General features: G+C 38.4%; 1 protein-coding gene across 2 annotated transcripts in view; it reads left to right on the top strand.

The window, feature by feature from the left end:
• Window positions 1–270: 270 nt before the first annotated feature.
• The window catches only part of EPM2A (EPM2A glucan phosphatase, laforin), a 38,881-nt gene continuing 17,162 nt past the window's right edge, over window positions 271–21,989 (top strand). Inside the window, exons 1-3 of one of the 2 annotated variants that reach the window (XM_042895260.1) lie at window positions 475–563; window positions 4,516–4,653; window positions 13,139–13,313. In XM_042895260.1, the coding sequence (XP_042751194.1) occupies window positions 4,617–4,653; window positions 13,139–13,313 (212 nt within the window). In that variant the 5' untranslated portion in view covers window positions 475–563; window positions 4,516–4,616. Of the gene's footprint in view, window positions 564–4,515; window positions 4,654–13,138; window positions 13,314–21,989 lie in introns of both variants that reach the window. The other variant, XM_042895259.1, reaches the window with a different exon arrangement.

Here is a 21,989-nt window from a genome sequence, read left to right on the forward strand (position 1 = left end):
AGGACTAACCAAAGGTTAAAGCCTATTAATGAGGTAATTATCCTAAGGTCTCTTGAGCACTGACCAACCACCTCGCTAGGATCCTGCTCGAGTGCCTGGTCAGGCTATACCTAAACTCTGAGAGTGACACAAACCCTTAACGCGCGGGCAACTCCCATACGTCCCCACCAAGTCCCAGCCGGAGCGCCCCGCCCGCCCCGGTCCCCCGCCGGAAGTGAGGGTGCGGGGCGGCCCCTGGCGGCGGCACAGCTTCACTCCCCCCACCCCGTTGCCCGCTGTCCTCGGCCCGGCACGGCCCGCCATGCTGTTCCGCTTCGGCGTGGTGCTGCCGGCCCGCATAGCGGAGGGCGGTGGCGCGTTGCTGGTGGCCGGCTCGCGACCAGAGCTGGGCGAGTGGGACCCGCAGCGCGCCGTGCCCATGCAGCCGGCCCGGCCGGCCGCGGCGCTGGCGGCCCAGGAGCCGGTTCTGTGGCTGGGGGAGGTGCTGCTGCCGGACGAGGACACCGCCAGCCCTTTCTGGTACAAGTTCCTGCGGCGGGAAGGCGGCCAGCTGCTCTGGGAAGGTAAGGGCGGGGCCCGCCGCTCCGCCCCGCTGGAGCGGGCAGCGCGGGGTGGGGGTGGCAGCTGTTGTAGTGGGTCGGGCTGGGCAGCGGGAACTCAGTTTCCATGAGCTGTTCTTGTAGATGCAAGGGTATTAAGCTGTAAGTTCACCTCTTGTCGCTGAGGATAGGATCAGACTTGGTGAACAGAAGGCAAACGATTAAAGAATTCACTACGTTTTTAGCTGGTTTTGTAGTCCATGTAAAGAATAGCTTGTTATAGAGCGGTTACTTCTCATCCTTTTCAGGGGTGCGGGTCACCCAGTTAAGCAGCCATTCTCAGGTTGCCCAGAGAGATGGTGGGAGCCCAGTCCCGGTCAGGCTGGACGGGGCTCTGAGCAACCTGATCAAGCTGTAGGTGTCCCTGTTCACTGCGGGGCACTTGGACCAAATAGCCTTTAAGGATCTCTTCCAGCTCAAATGATACTATGATTCTGTCAGAGGCTGAAACCTGAATATCATCTCATCTATTGAGTTTGTTCTGGGAACATAAAATTTACATCTTCAACCACTATTTATGTTGTGAACTAGTAATAGTTTTATCTAGTAGTTACAATAAACAGTATATTGCGCCTTAAAAAGCATTTTAATCGTGTCTTTCTTTTGCAGACATGCAGAAAAGTGAATTTAAGAAATAAAAATCTCAGCATCTGTCCCATGAAACAGAATTGGGCTTTTTTTTTTTTTTGAAGGTGCCAAGTTCTATTGGTATATAAAGAGGTCTTCACCACACAGAATATAAAAACAATATGTATTTTTTAAAAGTGTTTCAGACTGTTGAGAATCTGTAATTGTAAAGTGATGGTTACTGTTGAGTTCAGAACTATTGTTACCTCAAAGTGGTTGTCTATACCTGGGGGTGCATTTATTAAGCGTGGTAGGTTCTGTTTGCGCTAGTGCTGTTAATACAGTCTTAGAATTAAACTGTGTGGAATTTTGCTCTTGTCATTGTAAATGATTAGCAGTTTGAGTTAACTGCTTAGCTGGAATGTTAGAAAATAAAATGGAATATCACCCAAACTCAGAGAGGTTTTTTGTTTTGTTTTGTTTTAACTTCTCTCATTCATATCAATTATTTTTTTCCAAAGTTGTTAGTTGCAAAAGAAAACAAATACAACAACAAACAAACAAATGAACAAAAAACCCATTTGCTTAAATCCCTGAAATGTATTGTTCTTCATATAATAGATGAAGGGAGCTTAATGTTATTCTATCCAATAAAAAAAGAGACGGCAAGATGATGCTCATGCCATATGTTTTAATGATTTTATCGAGCTGTAGATGGAAAGACAGGTTTGGATCTCGTCTGGTTTTTATTGTAAAAATCACAGTTTGGAAAGGTGGTTTTGTTTTGTTTTGTCTTTTAAATAGAACATCTGCAGTTTTGAAGACATAGTTGTGAGAGAGGGGAATGCGCAGAACTACATTTGCTCTAAATTCTTCAAATCTATATGTTGAGGCTTTCATATGTAACTGGAGAAACTCCTGTCCAGCTAGGGATGTGAAATAACACAAGTCATGAAAAATTGCTGTATTTAAGAAAATTACTTTTTTTTTTTCTTTTTTTCTTTTTTTTTTTTTTTTTAAAGTAATATGAGAATCCCACTACATATTATCTGTTTTTTTTTTTTTTTTTTCTTAAATAATACTACAGCACCATACATTTTGAGTGTAAATTTAGTTCATCTTCACAGCATTCAGTGTAATGGGAAAATGGGAACAGCAAATGAGGGTATTTGTGGACTAGAAGAGTCAGAGCTGTGGGCCAGTGTTCTGTGGCTTTTGGGTTTTGTCAGATGGCTTGATAGGATTATGAGGTAGGAGAGGAGGCTGTTTATTTCCCCAAAGGGTCAGATGCTTATAGTGTCCCAGGGTGATGACATTCACTCTGGTGTTCACCTGAGGCCTGTGCCTTAAAGTCATTGGGCTCTTCTACCTCAAATTGTGATTTCTGCATGTGCTGTGGTCCCAATAATGTTTCTTTGGGAATGATAGTTTGCTTACTTGCAGAGAGTTCAGCCGAAAGTTCTTCCTGATCTTCAGGAAGATTAAGCGTATTTATAGTATAGTATTTATAGAAAACCAGTTGATGATGTTGAGCTTCAGAATCTGGAAGAGTTTTACTCATTAGAAGGGTAAAGGGATGTCCATACTATCTTCTTTTCAGCTATATCCTTTCTTTATTTCTGTACTCTGTTTTTGGTGTAGATTCTTCAGAGTTGGATTTACGCATCTCTTTTGGTCTGGGAAGTAGAAGTACATTGTGCCTAATGTCAAAACCAAACAGATACAAGATGGAGCTTACGGTTGCATTTATTTGCTTATTCATATGAGTTAATGCTTGAACACTAACAGTACTCCTTCCCCCCCTCCCTCCTTTTTCTGTGGTCCAAATAAACTGTAGGTACTATGCAGGATAAATGTTCCATAAATCAACAGAGGAGATACTAAGGGTATGCCCCAAACTGTTCTGAGATGCTGTAATGTGGTCTCTTGGCACCTTAGCTTTTGAAAAGGGGAAAATAAGATTTTGATCCGTGTCCACATAACCATTAGTTTGATGTAGTGAGTACTTGCTTGAAGCTTGACAAATGATACAGTAATACCGGTTAAGGCGAAGGAGCACAATAAACCTCGTTTCTAGCAATTTGTGTACCTGAACAGGGCATTATTCTGTACAAAAAAAAAAAAAAAAAAAAAGCCAAAACCACATTATTTTTTGGGATAGATGGTTCTCTGTGATTTCTTAGAGGCCCACAGTTCAATTTAGAAGCCTCTGGCTCAGTATGTTGACCCTGGTATGGTCCTCTCCAGGGAACTGTGGCTCAGTGACTTTGTAGCTTCTCTTTATTTTGACTTTGGCTACTCATTTTCTAGAAAAAGTGGAAAAAGCAATTTGTTGGGTAAGCTATTTTATTCTAAGAATGAAGTAACTAAGGTTACTTAAGGCTTAAGGAAATGTACTTTGATACATGTTTCTGTTAGAGCCTACCATGTTACAAACTTTTCTCTCTTTAGACACATCATACCTCACCTTATTTTTTTAATCTATTTATTATTTTTTTTTTTTTACACTTTTTGCTCTTCTTTCTGCTACTGATTTCTTAGATGCCTTCTTAGTTTGATGGATCTGCCTGCTCAGCTTGGTGCTGCAGGAGCTATGTTAGCTGTCCGGGGGCAAAGCCTGCGGTGCTGCCCCTGAGCAGTGCAGAGCAGAATTTAGGGTCTGCTGGGACTTCCCTGCCAGTGGCAGAACTCTTCACAGCAGCTGTTCTTACAGCTTAGTCCAGCTACTCACAAAAATAGGCAAGTTATTTTTAAGTGAGTACTAATTCATTTTTTAGAGCGCAAACATGAAGCTGTCTTACTTCTCGGTTAACATTTTTTCAGCCCTCTTAATGGAGCTGTTTTATGCGGCGCTGCTCCCACTGGGTGTCGCCATTTTACCTGTGTATGGCTGCATACAGCCAGGGACTGCTGCTCTTCTTGCAACTGCTCGCAAATCTCATCGTCATTTATTTGAGCATCATCTGTTCCACTTTTGAAAATAATGTAGGGTTTTATTTCCTTCCTCCATTCTCCAGTCTTGTTGTTATGAAAATAGTGTCCAGGAAGGAACAAAAAGCACAGTAGGGTGTTGGTTGCTGAATAATTGTGTAGAGCGTGTGTTTCATTCATGTGAGTCTGTTGCTTCCTGCACCATGCTAGATGCTCGGGCACCTTTCAGATGTGAGGAAACTTTGTTATGAGTAAAACAGAATAATTTTGAAATCTGCTTCTGAATACAGCATGGTGAATGGAGAGAAGCTTTTGTTTACAAAGTACGGTAGCTCCTGGTCTTTTGTTCTTCAGCTCTCTCAACACATAATGACATAATGAGTAATAAGTTTTTTCTTCCTTTCTGTCTGTATGTCAGCGTTAAGCAACTTAAGCTGAGCAGTCCACTGGAGATGTATAAAGCAATGGAGAGTTGCCCAAGAAACTGCAAAATTAGAAGAGTGAAAATAAGTATGTGCAATGGTATTTGCCAAATCCATACACATGACTTGGACAGGTATGTGTTGTTTCCTACCCACAGTGATAATTGCAGGACAGCTCTGACTGCTGTGAAAGGCCATTAAACATTTGTGATTGTAATGATAAAATTAAAATAAATGTATTGTTTATGCAAATGCCTCACTTACCATTATTGCTGTCCCTCACTTCACTCCTTGTCTTCACTTCTAAGGGACAGCAGCATTCAGTGTGGGTCAAGAATTTATTTTCAGTGTTGAAAAGCATTGATCAGTAGAAAGAAAGGCAAATGGGATAATCTCTTGCTTAAAATTTTGCCATGGTTACAGTGTTGATGTAGCTTGTTTCCTGCCTATAATTTCGTGATCTATTCTGGTTTGTTATTAAGTAGCAAACAGTAATATACAGTACAATATCATACGGAATTTCAGGGCAGTTGAAGTCTTCTACATTATGTATTTTGTTATTACCGTCCATTATTCTATCATTGCATTTATTTAATTCTTATTTCCACCATCTGAGAAGTGTGTTTATTTCATGACTGAAATTCCCTTCGAGTTGCTGTTCTGTGGCTTAATCTATATCATCAGATTGGACATTTGACTAAATGTCCTTAGTATAGCAGCAGCTCCCACTGTGAAACACCTGTGCTTAAGCAGTCTTAGAGAAATAAAACAGATGTTTTTGAAATTTGCCTCAGAAAGTTTTTATTTTCTCATTAACAAAAAAAATATCTTGTTGATAAACAGCATTAAGTGCTGAAGAGGGCTTTCTTGTGTACCATTTATTTGTAATTTTGTGATAATTAAAATCCATAAAAAGAATGTTTCTGGGGTAGGCTAACAGACTAAAGAAATCTTGATTTAAATCTGGATTTTAAGAAGATTTAAAACTTATTTTGTTGGTTACGTGTATCAGTCCACAAAATGAGAAATTGAATCATCTTGATTTTAGTCTCACAAAAAATAAACTCACCATGAAATGGTCTTCTGATTTTTGGATACTTTTAGGGGATTAGTACATGCAAGGAAACATTTCTGAAAACCCGGCCAGGCATGAACAAGGAGTTAGTGAGCTAGTGTGGCAAATTAACAATTTTCTTTTGAGCACCATTATATATTTAAGCAGTACAAGAAATATACCTACTGTTTTCTGTTTTCTAAAGGGAGGACAGATTAGTGACAACAGAAAAGGTATTAAAAAGCAGAGTGGGTGTACCTTTATTAAGCATGCAAGTCAGGATTAGTATGTGAAATACAGAATTCAAATGTGTTCTTGGCAGTATTTGTCTGAGATATGAAAATAAAGGCCAGCCATGCAGGAGCTTTGCTTGGATTCTTGAAAGATGGGACTTCTGTCTAAGGGTCTGTGACAGACTCAGACTGGGTAAACCTGTCTGGGTAAATTCCTGGGTAAATTCCAGGGAAATTCAGCTTCTCATATCTCTGTTTTTTAGCAATCAATAGCAATTCAGACTTGGTGGGATTGAGACAGGTCATATTTCCAGATGTGGGAGGTTGAATGTCTTTCTGATGGACAGTAGAGGGACTTCTGTGGCAGAATCTGATGTAAAGGATAAGTAAATCTGAATATTGCAAGTGTAGTGGTGGAAGTCCAGTTACAGTAATGTCTGATAATGACATTGCACAGCAGCATAAGAGAACTTGACGATTTTCTCCACTGTCATATAGATATGACAGGAAAAGAACATAGCAAATACTTAGGCTTTTAAATCCTTCATTTCAGAAGTTTTTAAGTGTTTCCTTTAGTTCCCATTGCTTTATTGTTTAAATAAAACCACAACAACAACAGCAAAAAAAAACCACCCAAACTTCTGTTCCTTAATACCTCTCCATTTCCCTACATCGAGAATATTTATATCATATCATATCGTAGAATGGCCTGGATTGAAAAGGACCACAATGATCATCTGGTTTCAACCCCCCTGCTATGTGCAGAGTTGCCAATCACCAGAGCAGGCTGCCCAGAGCCACATCCAGCCTGGCCTTGAATGCTTACAATGTTATTAAACTCTTCCAGTGGAATTTCTAAGCATGAACTTGAGGTATTCCTTTACCTTGTTAAAGGAGAGTTAGTTTAATATTTCAGGTTATTTGTAGTATTTAAGCATAGTTAAAATTTGAGTCATGCCAAAGTTATGACAAACATTAGAAGAAAGTTTTTGCTCTCACTGAAAATTACCTGACTACTTTCTTTTTGGATTTGTTCATTGCCATTGAAGCTAATGTGTGTATCCAAGTCATCTAAATAGCCCGGTGGTTTTTCAGAGCTGGTGGTGAACTGAGTAGTACGCCGGCCTTTTTGGACTTCGGAAGTTTGGAAAAGGAATTCATGTGGTTTAGGATCTGTCTAAGGCAAGAATAAGATACACAGCACTTCTATAGCCATTCTGTGCCTTGTAGTTTCTACATACCCACTTCCTTCACATCATAAAACATAAAAATTAAAACAGCTACCAAGTAGCAGCACAACAAGCTGGTAGCTGGCAGGACTGTGGCTAAACAATACATGAAACAGCTTTGCTGTAAAGCCACTGTCTGCAGAGACAGTGGAAGAGTTAATCTTACATTTTCTTTGTTCATTCATGTGTTTTTCTTCAGGACACTTAACGGTGTTGAGAAATTTTGTCGTCTTAGATTTTGCTCATTATCTTTTAAGATCAAGCTGATAATTTTACCGTTGTGACTCTTCCAAATCATGATATAGTCTGTGTGCAGTTTTATGAAGATGAATATACTGTTGGCATTTTGTTGCATTATGTTTTTTTCATACCTGCAGCACAGCTGTAATACGATAAAAACTGCAAGTTTTTCCTTGTATTCTGTTACTGCTTGCTGTTAGTTTCAATCTCAGAAAATTTTCTTCTGGTTCCTACTGATCTCCTTCTGATCCTTGATCTTTGGACATCTTATTCTTATGCCTTCTTTTGTTTTTCCTTTGTTTTATTCTTGTTTCAGTCTCTCGCCAGTGCCGTTTTTCAGCTACAAGGTGGACTTTTAAAAAATTAAAATGATAATAATAAATGTTTGTTTGTGCAGCCAGCTTCTTTCGTATAGCACTTTGATCATCCTTCATATGCGTTAAACCAGAAGTCATATGTGCAGTTGTGCAGATTTGTTCAGAAGAGCACTCTGAAGCTCAAACTGTAAGCATAGCTGATTCCTTTGTTCTTGGGTAATTCCCTAGATTAGCAGATTCCACTGAGCAACTGTGAGCAGTAGGAAGAGCAACAAGAAGGTTACAAAACCAGTGGGACTTTATAACTTAACCCTTAGAAACTTGTTTTTCATTTCTCTTTTTGATAAGCACTTTAGGCGTGAAGAGTCACAAAACTGGAATTCAAACAAAATCATTCTAGACTTTACTGAAAGAAAAAGAGTGCTGCGCTACCCTATCATTTAAACTAGGTCCTGTATCTCTGAGTTTCTCTTGTTCTTTAATTAGGAATGCCCAAACGATTGAATAACAAGAGGTTCTGTACTGTTTAGGTGATTAGCTCACCCTTTATCATAGGTAAATTATACGTTTTTCAAATTGTTCGTGTATTTGCCTCCCAAAAATAAATAATGGAATCAGTGTTTTGCCACTTGAGGAAGAAAAATCATTATGATTTTTCATATATAGTTTGGCTGTAAAAATGTGTCCTTCCTATTGTGTATTGTCCTTTCTCAAAGTACATTTGTATTTGCCTTCTTTTCTCTGAAGATGAACAGTGGAAAGTGGATTTTATTTTGTTTGTATTTTATCTATGAAAAAGGAAGTTTAAATGTTATTTGAATCCTCCCAAATCATTGAGGATGCACAATATTTTACTGACTTTACAAATTAAAATTCTACTCAAATAATTGTTTGTTTTCTGTAAAAAGTACCTGGAAACCTGCCTAGCGATCTGGTGCAGGTTCTGTGAGCAACCTGTGAGAAAGTGGCATTTAGTTCTGAGACCCATTTTCTTGTTCTCTTGCAAATGCTGTTGTGGGGGCATACACCTACTCTGCCTGAGCAGATTAAGTGAGAGCTGTGATGATTTCTCACTCTTGGAGTCTGCTGGAGTCATGGGGAGTTTATTCAAAGTAGCTTGAAGTTTTCATACAAGTTCTGGGTAAGCTTGGAGATAACAGCCAGTGTGAGGGAACAGTTGCATTTACATGGACAAAGGGCTCCTTTTGATGAGAATTTGCCTTGTATCCTACCTAAGGATTTTGCATTATGCAGTTATGCTCAGCACCAGCATGCTTCAAAGTGTTTTCCTACTAGCAGAATAAAGTCTAGAGTACCCAGCTTGTAATTGGGAGGCACAGTCCTACATTTGCTCGATCTCTTCATGGGACTGGCCAGTGGTGCAGGATTTATTGCTTGTAAAGATGTGATTTGCACTTGCAGTCCTGGAAGTGTATTGGATTGTAGTAAATTAAACCCTTTGTTTGTCTCCTTTGTTTGTGCTAGGCCACAGAAGGAATGAAGGCCCAGGCACACTCTGACAGGCAAGGTTGCTCAGAGTGATCAGATAGCCTTCCCAACTTGTATTGTATGTCTGAGCTTCAGATACAAAGACTAAATTTCAGCAGTAGGCCTTTGGTATAGCTAATTGACTTTATGAAATACTTTGACAAATGAGTAAGTGATACTTTGTGCTGCATGTACCATTTGTGTTTGGAATGCTGCTGACTGACTTCGTGAAGTCACTTAGAAGATCTAATGTGAGCTGGGATGGAGGGGTTAAGTAGAATAGGAAGTTGATGTGGATATGAACAGCTTCAGTCATGAGCTCATGTCTAGACTCTGTGCGTGAGTAGTCTCATGGCACTTCTTTCTGCCCTGGCCACTTTTCTCTCTGGTGCTTAAGCAGGAGGAAAGAAGTTAAAAAGGGCAGCGACACGTTCTCAGTGCACTCAGATTCAAATTCTGCTAAGCTTGATACCGTTGCCTTCATCGTAGTTTATTTCCTTCCAAACCAACAAGCTACTAATCAACCATACTGTTCAAACAAACAACTGGGCCAGAGTGAGGAAGTAATGGTCTTTTAGTTCTGTTACTTGTAGCTTGGAACAGTCCTATGCTGCAACTAGTCAAATCCAGAAAATAATTTTTTTGGCCTGTAGTGGCAAGAGAGGGGAGAGTAAGTGTTTCACATACTGTACCAAAGTTTTATCCTGCCTCTGGTAGCTATTTTATTCTTTGCACAAACTCCTCCTGTGCTTCTGAGAGGTCTTGAGCTGGGTCTTTGGAGTCTGAGAGCGATAGGGTTGATTGACTTTCTCATAAATGAGATGGAAGGAGCTTGCTGTATTAGAGGGTAAGCTGAAACTAAGGCATGCTTTGCCTGAGTGTACCATGAGGTTGAAGCACCTTGCTTCAAACAGAGGATGCTCGTGGTAAACAGTTCATAGAAACAGGGCTGGAGAAGGAAGGATTGAAGGTTGTGTTTTCTGCTCATCCCCCAAGCTGTGCCTGTTTTCATAGTTGAATGTGTTCTGCAGATGTATAATAGAAGGTGTAACAAAAAAAATGTAAGTGGTCCTAATTGTTTTCTATTTGAAGAACTGTTTATGATCAGTTAACTTGAATAAAAGCTGGATTAACTGGCTGACTTTTATTTTTATATTAAATGACTCTGTGAGATAAAAGTTAAGAGATTTCAATCCCTTCTATAGGAGCTCTAAATTATCATTTCACATTTTGCCTCCAAGTCTGCAGTGTGGCTGTACATAAAAAACTGTTTGTTGCATCATTGTTTCACAGCAACCAGAAAAATTGGAGTTTTCCTTTGGCAAACTCTGCTAGCAGATGCATAATGTAAACTGATAAAACAATGTTCACTTTTCTAAAAACTTGTTTCTAAACTGCATCTTGTGAAGCAAGTGGTGGCAGGAAGCACTTGTGTGGGAAGTAGGATCTGTTGGGTGTTGTGAGAGAAAGATCTCAGGGTAGTGAGATCTTGGTTGCTTGTGCCAAGAATTTCATTCTTTCATAACTCTTGGAAGAGGGATTTGGCATTTAGTGTTCTAAGCAACTCACTACAATCCTTTTTTTTCTTTCTTCCTTCCCCATAGTAATATTCTTTTAAATGTGGTTATTATTTTCCCTTCCTGTCTGAAATCATCTTGCTGTATTTGTTTTTGTATTCATTTTGTTTTGCAGCCACTGTATTTCAGTAAGAAAGGTGTTAATTCATAGATTAGTATGTAATGTTAAGAGAAGTGAAGAGCTATGCAGTTCTCATGAAAAGTGCTATGAATGCAAGTTGTTATTGCATACTCAAGTATTAAAATGAAAACAGAAATACAGAGATTCTTGTTTGAATATAGGCCACAGCAGGAAGGTGATGTTGAGTGGTGCAGAAAAATCAACAGTGATAAATAACAGTTAAAGAAGGGAGCTTTTCAGAATGAGAATTGACAAAATCTGTGTAAGGAACAAACGAGGCAAATGTCTATAGTGACAGTTTACTCCTGGCTTTGCTGTGTGCGATTGTAGGCTAGGTAAGGAAATGAATCGTGGTGAAGGTAAAAAGATCACAAGGCATGGAGGCTGCTGCCATTTAAGAGAGTAGAGGATAGAGAAGAAAGGAGGAAGAGAGCTGAGAATTGAAGCCGAAGGAGGAGGATGGACTATGGAACTGGCAAACAGAAGTATGTGAGCCTCATGCAGAAGCAACTGGAAATGGGCAACTGTAAGATATCTAGTGATGCAGTTGTGACCACAAATTTGAAGAGTGAGAAGATTTCCATGTCTTCTGGGGCTTACTAGCATCTTAGGGAGAGGAGAAATTAAGAGGGGGAGAATGTGCTTTGATTGTCAGATCCACCTCTTCCCACACCTTGTTTAAGGGTTGGCAGTGGAGGTGAGGGCATCTCTTGCCAGAGATCCCTGCTTACCTGAGGTCTTCCAAAGGTAAGCAGCTCTTTACCTTTATTTCTGCATCCATGGCTGCAGCGTTTGGGCTCATTCTCGTTTTCTGTAACCAAAGACTTTGCCACCCTGCAGTTATTGTCCCACTATAGCATACAAGTACAGAAAGAGAAAATGGTCTTCTGCCTACTATTTTCTTTTTTCTTGGTTGGTAAGTAATGGTATTTTACAATATAATAAAGAATGCTGTATTGTATCTGGAAATAAGGAGTTTTTTTCAGCTTTATTATTAAATGTTTGTCTTATCCTCTAATCATTACATCTCCTAAAATGCTCTTTAGAAAATTTCTTATGAATGATGCTTGGAAGCATTTACATGATATTGAAGGCATTCCTGCAGGCATCACTTTACTCCAAAATGTTCTAACATTATTAATAATGTATAAGTGTAGCAAGTTTACATTAAAAGCAAGCCTCAGACCAGGTCATTTTTAATCAGTGCAACAATTCTTACATGGCAGTCAGTATTACATTAAACCTGTAAAAATGGAGAGGGAAGAATATACATGTACTGGACTTTTGGAGGCTAGATAACCTTTTCATTGCTGACATGAGCCTATTCATTTTAGATTGCTTACTGTGGCATGGTATTGAAAATTGGTTGCCTGTAATAAAGCTCAGATTTGATGTAAGATAAGTTAGAGGGATAATGGGTGATAGTGGGTAACGGTAATAAAAATTTCTTACTTTACTCAAGATCATTTAAGGTAATAGTGCTCACTTGTTACAGGTGTAACAGTCTCTTTCTGGATCACCTTGGGGAACTTTTCCTGTATACAGTAAGACTCCAAAAAGTACAAAGCAGTCATTTATTGGCTAGCAAACATAAAAGACAAGTAGGATGCAATGGGCTTCCAGGCTAGGCATTAGCATGCTTGTGATCCCCCAGGATAGCTGCAGAGTCTTTGCTGGCCAGGTAGAGCCTGGAGGAGAGGTGGTCTTCAGTGATTCTAAGTTGCTATCTTCCACCTGCTTACTTTTTCTTCCTGTAAGATTTTTATACCATTTATGTCAATGATTTTTCTTTCTAATCCTTGTCTGAAACAATCCAGCCTTGACAGTCCTACCTTCTTTTTTGCACTTGTACCGCTCTTATCATGCATGGCTGTGCTGTGTATTTTCTCCAAGGTCTGTCTCATAGCTTAGCTCATTTCCTTGGAAGTCTGAGGCAGGGTTATGAAGCTGTGCTGTATCAGTGCTAGACCTTGAATCACAGAAAGCTGAACCTTGGAGAGACAGATCACACAGCAGAAATGTTACATGCTGAGGTCAAATATTATCAAACATTAGATAAGGAACTTAAATGAAATTAATTATTCCTGAACTTCTGAGTGCTACAGTTCATTACTTGGGAACCTGATAGAGTTCTGATGTTGTCTTTAATTCATTCACTACAATTGATTGTAATGTTGAATGTTTTGAGGCCATACTTGTGTTCTAGTTTATTTCAGGTGTTAATCATGTGTTCTAGAAATGCAGCCTAAACAGGTAGCAAACACTACTTCTTGCCTTAAATGCTCAGTTTGCATCTCCCACAGATCTTTTTTAAAATTTTCTGGATACACCACCTGCAATTGTCCTTTCTTGTGTTCTAGGTAATGGGCCTCATCATGATCGAAGTTGTGTTTACAACCGGAGCAACATAGTTGATGGAGTTTACTGCCTCCCGATAGCACACTGGATTGAAGTGTCCGGACATACTGATGAGATGAAACATACGACTGACTTCTATTTTAATATTGCAGGACATCAAGCTATCCATTACTCAAGGTAAAAGATAAGTCTGAGACTTGTCTAGTGTCAAATATTGAAACAGGGAATCAACACGACATCAGAAAACCTTGAATTAGAAGCAACGAATGGCAGCAGTTCCTCAGAAAATCTGAACAAAGATTAAGCACCTCTTTGCAATTAGATATCGTGTTTTTGCAATAAAAAGGGGGGATTCTGTATTCAAGAACACCTGCAGCCTATGAGGAGCTATTAGTTGTGTCACATAAGAAAATGTTTATCTCAGTAATTTAGTGTTCGTAAATATACATCTATATAATAAATGTGTGTGTTGGGGATTATTTTGCTGAAGTACATAATTTGGGGAAAAATATATAGGGTGTCATATTATTGCTTATGTGTGAAAGCAGTGGCAATTAGTGACAGCCCTTATAGGTATGTGTATGCATCTCAAACAGTGTATGTGATCTCTTTTCTTTAAAAAAAAAAAAAAAAAGCTAAAATTTAAGGATGTCTTAGAATTTATGTTCTTCCCTGGAGTTCTGTAGAGTCCAACTGATTCCCACAGCTTTTTGAGTCTAGAAGCCTAATGTAAGCTTGGATTCTTATAATCATAGCTTGTCTTTGAAGTACTGGGTTCAAGAAGTGCTGCTAGAGCCACTGGTTTGTGAGGGAAAGCAGAATGAGAAGATACAAAGACCTCCAAAGCATGCACTGAAAAAATCTGTCATGTCTCACTGCTGACTCAACAGTGAAGCCTGCTGGCCTGAATTAGGAGCCAGCAATACTTGAACTGAAGATAGTATGCACCCTTTGGGGCTGCACATAAAGCAGAGGTTGTGTTTAGAGCAGCAGCCTTAATACTGGTGGCTGGCAGTATGCACCAAGGATTTGGGGACCATTTGTAATTTTGTCCCTGTCTCCAGTTCTGGATGTGGTAAGAGATTTTGATTAACAGTGGTTGCATTGCTGGGAACACCAGCACTTGGTGCTGATGTTGGCTATTGAGTGGGTTAATGATCCTAAAGGGTAACCTATTGTTTGAAGAAGTCAAAGTCTGTACTTTCACTGAGTCTTGGCATTCCTTTTTGTGAATTTCTCTGGATTACTCTTTTGGCTACTCTAGCTTTACTGTCTTGTCTCCTCCCTATGCTGTTTTGTTTGAACTCTGACAGAATGGAGCAGAATTTTTTTGTCACGAGACTTGCAGTGAACAAGGGAAAGATATTTTTTTTTCCACTTGGTATCTTCTGGAATGTTACAGATTCATAAACACTGTTAGGCATATGCAGGTATGCATGTGACTTGGTACTGTTTCCTGGAGACTCCGTCAAGCTATGTAATACTCCTGACAGAGTGTTATCTGTATCTTAAGCATCCATTTCCAGCATCCTGTCAGAGAAATGATCTCGTTTCCTCCAAAACAGAAACTTGTCGATCCCAAATAATCTTCACTTGGCAGAGAAAGTTTATGAGAAAGAGGAACAGCTGTCAGAAGGAGCATACATAAGCACCAAAGGCTAACTTATCTTCCTTCCCAGAGGCAGCAGTGATCCATTTAATACTGCCTTATCTGCATGCCTGTATGTTTCCAAAATGAGGTAAAAACCTGCAGGTTGCACTAAAGAATATTTTGAATAAATTTTCTGTGTTAGGTAGTCATTTCCCAATGAGGATCTCCTCAGTTTGCCTCTCACATACACATATCTCCGTTGCAAGACAGTATTATATATAAAGCTTCAGTAAGTAATTCTTATCTCATATCTTTCAGCTTTATTAAGTGAGCATATCTTGTAACAGTGCTATTGCATAATTATTAATACTTTGAAGATACATAGCCTTAAATGACTTTTTAATTATTAACAGCTGGGGACAGATTCACATGCCCAATCATTTTAACCAAGCAGCCTAATGCTATTGGCTAATTTTTTTTGTTTGTTTGAACAGTTAAAGTGAGCTGATAAAAATTCTTTTATTTTTTTTACAGTGGATATTAGCATCAACAAAACATGAAAAATAAACAAACAACACAAGCAAATGAAACCAAAGAACGAGTCCTTTTGTGTTGACAGCTGAAAGCTCGCTGTATGGTCTGGTCTTAGTTCCATCTGAGATTATATTTTCTGATGTTATTAGGTACCAGTACTATGGGGATCTTTAGGAGCATGAATTCTGAATAATTCCACCAGCTGTAAGATCTTTATATAGCAGTGGTAGCTGGAAAGAAGTTTGTTATCAGGGAAGACTTTTGACATCGTACTGATCTGTTACACTAAACAGGATCGCTGTGTGCAAATCAGGTGGAGAGGAAAGTTTATCTCCATCAAAATGACCTCCCATGTGAGCTGCTTAAATGCTTGCCATCTGTCTAATCACAATGATTAAAAGTAGTTGTTCTTAGCTTCACTACCACCTTGTTTCTTCAAAAAACTTGTGCTTAAATTTTAAATGATATGTAGCATTATGAGATGTTGTTGGAAGTCATTCTGAACAATGCTGAGGCTGACAGCTTTGAGGAATCATACTTATCTTAATGATGTGTATGTATTCCAGAAATGAGTGAACTTATATTTAAATGCACATTTCGAAAACTTGGTTTGTATTGATCACTCAGGTTAGTGTCCACTTGTTTTGGAAATGTAATGATGTGCATTACTTAAATCTGATTCAGAAAAAATAACAGTCCCTTTCTCTTTTCTGTTAAGTATTAATGCAGTAAGGACAGAAGAGTTAATTTAGGACACAGTCATTTTTCAAATATTGTCCTCTTTTTTTGGGAGAAGATGGCTTCAGAAAATCTCTAAAAATGGGTCATTTCAGCACTGTTTAAGTTCCATTTGTGAAAGATGGAATTTCCTAATTTGAAGGTGTTGCATGTCTTAATATTTATTAAAAAAAACTCTGCAATTCTCAGAAGAATGGCTTTGTATGAGATTGGAGAAGGAGTGACACCTGGAATATCAAAATCCTTGAATAATATGTTGGAGACAATGATGCCTGATGACAGAATTTGGTAATAGGGGAAGGTGTATCATTGAGAGGAAAGGCCTTCTAGTTACAGTTTTCTATTATTAGAATGATTTTATGTCCCTAATTTGATATTTACTACCCTTCCACCTGTGAGAGTTGCTACAAAAGGACAGTTAGCAATTATCATCAGAATACTGCTTTAATGCTTCAAAAAGGTAAACAAGAAGCATCAGGATTTTGCCCAGGATTTTTTGACCAGGGCAAAAAATTCCTTATCCACTTGCATATCTACACTGAGATTTTAGTATAGGTCAGGGATGTACATTTTATGTAACTTTTCCAAATCGCCCCTACTTATCACACTGTGCTTTATGTTGTAGAGAAGTCTAAGAACGAAGAGAGTGAATCTTGTCAGGTATAGCTAAACTGAAGCTTTATAGCTCTCCTGTGAAGATAACGTGCACCTACTTCATTGACATGCTTCTTTAGTCTGGGCAGAAAACAATCTTGTTGGGTATGTTTTGCCTGAGAGTCACCGGAGAGAAGGAAATAATGTGACTTAATTTAACTAGTTGAGTTGCATTTACTGCTGTTTGAATGTTGCAGCAATGTTGGGGCTGATGAATTTAAAGGTATTCTTAAAGACATCTGTGGTAGGACTCAGTTTGAGGCTAAGTGACTTTGGATGTCTACGTAGAGCAGTTCAACTCACTGGTGACTAGGTGTCTACTTTGGAGAGAATCAAAGAACTGAAATGGTCTCCAAACAACACTAATTATGCTATGGTTTATAATTATACTTTAAACATGCAGTTAATTGTGCCTTGTTGCTTTAAATTGAATATCTAGTGTCATTTGAGGTGGTCTGGAGTTTACTGTCAGTCCTCCAGCTGGTGCATTGCAGGAACATCATCTTTTGTAGCTCTTTGGTCACATCTGTGAGTGCCACACAGATGTTCCAGTTGCTACAGGACATCTGGGATGTTAGGAAGGCTGAGCATGAACACTGAGCACTGCTGTGGCAGAGGACACCTCAGGTCTAGGAAGCTTCATCTTTCCCTAGCCTACATTAATGAATAATGTTCATCTCAGTTCAGTCTGAGGCCAGAATTACCTTTGAATTGTGCAACTGGAAAAACACAGAAGAGAGCACTTTTACTTGCTTTTTAATTTGGGGAGAATTCCTCTTCTGGCTTAACTGTTTTTAACTCATTTGAAAAATGAAATACCCTTCTATGTTGCGTCATTCTAAAGTAATTCTTTTATTACTGAATTATTTAAAAAAATAAAAGAAGGTTTAAAGAGGAAGCTGTTAAAAAAAAAAAAAACCAAAACCAAAAAACTACAGTGCAGTGAACTATGCTACTGTAGTAGAAAGCTGCACTGATACTTTATGCCTACATTATATATCAATTACATGAGATTACAGCAATTAGCATTAAATTTGAGAGCTAGCTGTCCCTTGTGCCTGGAGAAGACTTGTGGTAACAATATTAGAGAAAAGAGTAAGAAATAATGAGCTACAGATCAAAAGTTTTCTATTGTATTCTAGCAAAATAATCCTGATAAAAAATACTTAACATAATAGCAGTTTGTGCTTTGATTTCAGTACTGGAGGCTCTAATTGTGAAGCTCTCTGGCCTTTTTGTACATTAAAAAATTAAAATATTCTAAGCCATGTTTTGTGACATGCATATCCCATAAATTAGGACATCTGACCACTTGTTTAAATTTGCTTTCATTATACCTAGCTATAAACTAGTCTGAGTTAGATCCACGGTTTACTTATCAATGAGAATAATCTTTTATAAAATTGTTTTAAAATAGTTTTGAGATTTTTGTCCCATGTATATCTTCAAGTTTTTCATTATCACCCTCAACCAGAGCTATGAAATGCTTTTACTAGTCTCTGGATGGAAGAAAACATTTCTAATCAGTGTAAGAAGTGATTTTTTTAGCAGTTTTCTATTCAAGTTCTTGAAAATGTAGAATATATATAATGAGTTTATCTGAGGGAAGAGAAGCAGGAGCAAGAAGAGAACCATACTGTAAGCTCTTGGTAAGAACTTTACCAATTTGTAAAGTCCTTGTCTGATTGTATTTATCTCTGGAGAGGTAGTGAACACATTTCTTTTTATTTCCTGTAATAGATATTAAAAAATAAATGTAATTTTGTCTGTCAGAGGGATGGCATAAACTTTATGAGGTCTGTGCAGTGCCACTGCTGGACTGTCTACCTGGGAATGGCAAAAACAAAATGGGATCACTATAAGGATCCACGTCAGCACAAAGCTCAGAAGGGCAGCAGTTGTTAGAGTGAGTTGCAGAAACCAAATTCTGTGTATATATGTAAGTTGAGCATGGCTCAGCGTGCTTAGAAGCAGCCAGGTGAAGTTGGTGAATTTCCAAAATTGCATTTGTCACCAGGATCAAGAATTACATTGATTATATTAAACAATAGGTACTATATGCTGGGTGCAGATGTGCCTGGTAGGAAGTCTGTAGCAGAGCTGAACTGAGTGCTGTGACATGGCAGGAGCAGAGGAAGCTGCAAACAAAGACCAGCTACTGTTTCATAGAAGTAAACTGTTTTCCTTCACCTGCTGAGAGCCTGTGACTTGCAGGGTGCTTTAGAAAAATAAACTATGGTAATTTAACTACATAAATTCCAAACAGGACATGGGCAGCAGGACCCAAAGGGGAGCTTAGTGTGCTGTTTTGACAGTCTTGTGAGTCTTATCTGTTTTTGTTTTTTTTTTTTTTTTTCATTTTGCTGTTCATATGTGATATTTGGAACTGGCTTGACTGAGAATTATTTCTTTGGAGGAAGTGATTGTTCACAAAATGAGTATTTTGTTAATAAAATGGCAGCAAACAGAGCCTGACTGTAGCTGGCAAGTTGAATGTTTTTCATCTGTCTCATAGTGGGTAATAATTTCTTAAAACCACTTTTTAAATGGATCTTTTCATAGCTGTGTTGCTGCACAACATAATTTCCTACTCTTGTAAGAAAAGCTTAAAACCCAGGAGCAAAACCCAGGAACCCTGCGTGGAAAAAAAACCTGAGGAGTAAACATATTTATTTGTTCTGTTTTTCTCTCTGGGATAGAGCAGACAAACGTTGATAGTCTAGTGAGCATGAATTTTATGTGGGGATCACTGTTAGGGAGTAAAACCTATTGCTGCTTCTTGTTTCTTTTTCTGTTTTACTGAGCCTTCCTGTATTCGCCAGTATTTCTTCTGAGCCCTTTCTCAGCCCTTTCTCTTGCTTCTTTAGTCTTTAGCATTCAGGTGGTCAGTGAGAGAGTAAAGCTCTGCCTTTATCTGGAAGCAATTTGCTAGTGGTGCTGGCTGTGAATGAAATTGCTTGAGATGGTGAAATCCTGCTCCATTTAGCTCACAGTTGGGCTGCGGGCAGGGAGGGAGGCAGCACAGTGCTTTCACCAAAGAGGATGTCCCAGAGGTCTCGCAGATATTTATTTCTCATTATCTTTTACATGCATTTGTCAGGTTCGCTGTAATCACTGGTGTTTCTTAATATAGTTTATCTCAAGATAGCAGCTTTTTTTCAAAACGTGAGATTGAATACTCAATTTTCTTGCTTTTTTTTTTTTTTTTTTTTTTTTTTTTTTTTTTTTTTTTTTTTTTTAAATTTACCAGGAAGGTGGGAATTCAGATACTCAGACGTTTTGGTGTTATTGAAAGAATATCACTTAAAAAAAAAAAAACCCTCAAAATTTACAACCAGCAAAACATTCAGACCAGGCACTTGGCATTTGCCATGTAGGCTGTCCCTGCATCATCCTTCTGTGGTCTTCACAGGTACAGTTCTTGGACCAATCTAGCCCAGCATGCCTTCAACTGGCTCTTACAGAGTAGTTAGAGAAGAATCTGAAGGAGTTTTCAGTCTCCAAATGGGAAAGGTGACACCACCAGATATGAGGAGTGCTCCAAAAGTAATTCCTCCTATTTTTTATGTTCACCCACAACATCACAGGCAGATGGTGGTGGTATGGCAGTAGAGGTTAAACCCTCCCACCTGTATTCCGTTACATATATGTGCTGTTTGACAGAATGGCATCTTTTATGGAAGCACAGATGAAGCAAAGGTGTGCTTTTCCATTCAAGAGAAAATTGCACCCATTGACAATTATTGAAGCTTGCTGAACATTGGTGCAGACAAACCAGTGGGTTTGCATTGGGTGCTGTGTTTCAGCAGTTGTGATAGCAGTGTGAAAAGCAAGCCACATTCTGGATGGCCATGCATATTTTGACAAGGCTCTTGTTTATTGCTGGCAAAAATGCAAAGCTAATGGTGGTGACTATGTTGAAAAGCTGTTTTTTAGCTGAATATTTGCTCTATCAAATAGTGATATTCTATTCTTTGTATCTCTTATAGTTTTCGATAGATAGAAAGTGTTACTTTTGGAGCTACCTACTTAGTTTATTTCCACTACATTGTTTGGTTTTTACTTGCTGAGTATATACTGTAATTCTGAAACCAGCAACCTCGAAGTCATAATATCTGAAAAACAAAAGCAAACAAAACAACACTGCTTTCTTCTTTCAATATAAATGAAATGGGGAAAGTGTAAAAGATACTTCATTCAGAAGAGTAGCAGTCTGAAGGTATGAAATTACAAATTCTACCTCTAGCTTTAACTTTTGTAAGTGCTGATAGACTTAAAAACAAGCTTTCATGCTTGAATGCTCTAGATGCTTTTAAAAAATGTCCTCCATACAAAAATATGGGGAATTCTACTTAAAGAGTAAAAAAATTACTCATTAGGAAGGAAACTTGTATGTAGTTGTAGTCTGTTTGAAGTTCGTCTCAAAGCTTAACTATTTTATTTCTCAGGAGGAAGTAAACATTATCAAATTGCTGCTGTATATTTTCCTATGTATAATCTACTTTCTGCAAGACAAAACCAAAACCAAAGAAATGAATTATGTTTGTCTTCCTAGGAAGCATATTAAGAGGCTGTACTGAAAAATCACTTGTTCTCTCCTTATAAGCTTCTACTTTGGGAAATTTAATTTCAGGGAGTCAGGTACATAATCCATGACACTGCTCATGAGTTTAATGTGTGTCCTTTTCTGAACTAAGATGAAAATTGTGTCAGGTGTCATAAAGGTTACCAAGTTATAAGAAATATGGATTTCTTCTTTCTTGGCTCAAAAGATACAGTGTTTTGTGAGCTTAAATGAAATGTCTTTCACTTTGATGTGAAAAACCTGCTAATGAAAAAAGATGATCTTAAGCATGCAAGAACAGGGAAAAGGGAAAATACGCATTTCAGTTTTAATACAGAGACAAGAACATAGAATATAAATGAGATCATCAGTGAAGTCGAATGTTGATATTTTTTGTCTACTGTATCTATTTACCTTCCTATCTACTTACCTGTCTACCTACCTGTAGTTTAAAGTAAGGTAGTAGTAAAGCAGGTAGTTGAGCACCACACAGTTGTTCGCTCACTCTTCCCCCTTTCCAGTGGAATGGGGATGAAAATAGAGGAAAAAAACCATAAAGTAGAATCATGGGTTGAGATACAAATTATATACTATGATAGAAAAGGAAAAAGAGAACACTAATGATAATTATAGATACCTACAAATACACAAAACACGTGATGCACAAGGAATTGCTCACTATTCACTGACCAACACCCAGCCAACTCCCCACCATTTTTCAAGGCTTTTTTTTTTCTTTTTTCTTTCTTTTTTTTTTTTTTTTTTTTTTTTT

This window comes from Lagopus leucura, unplaced genomic scaffold (genome assembly GCF_019238085.1).
Source record: "Lagopus leucura isolate 7727_CA_CO unplaced genomic scaffold, USGS_WTPT01 Super-Scaffold_73, whole genome shotgun sequence".
Classification (NCBI taxonomy): Eukaryota; Metazoa; Chordata; class Aves; order Galliformes; family Phasianidae; genus Lagopus; species Lagopus leucura.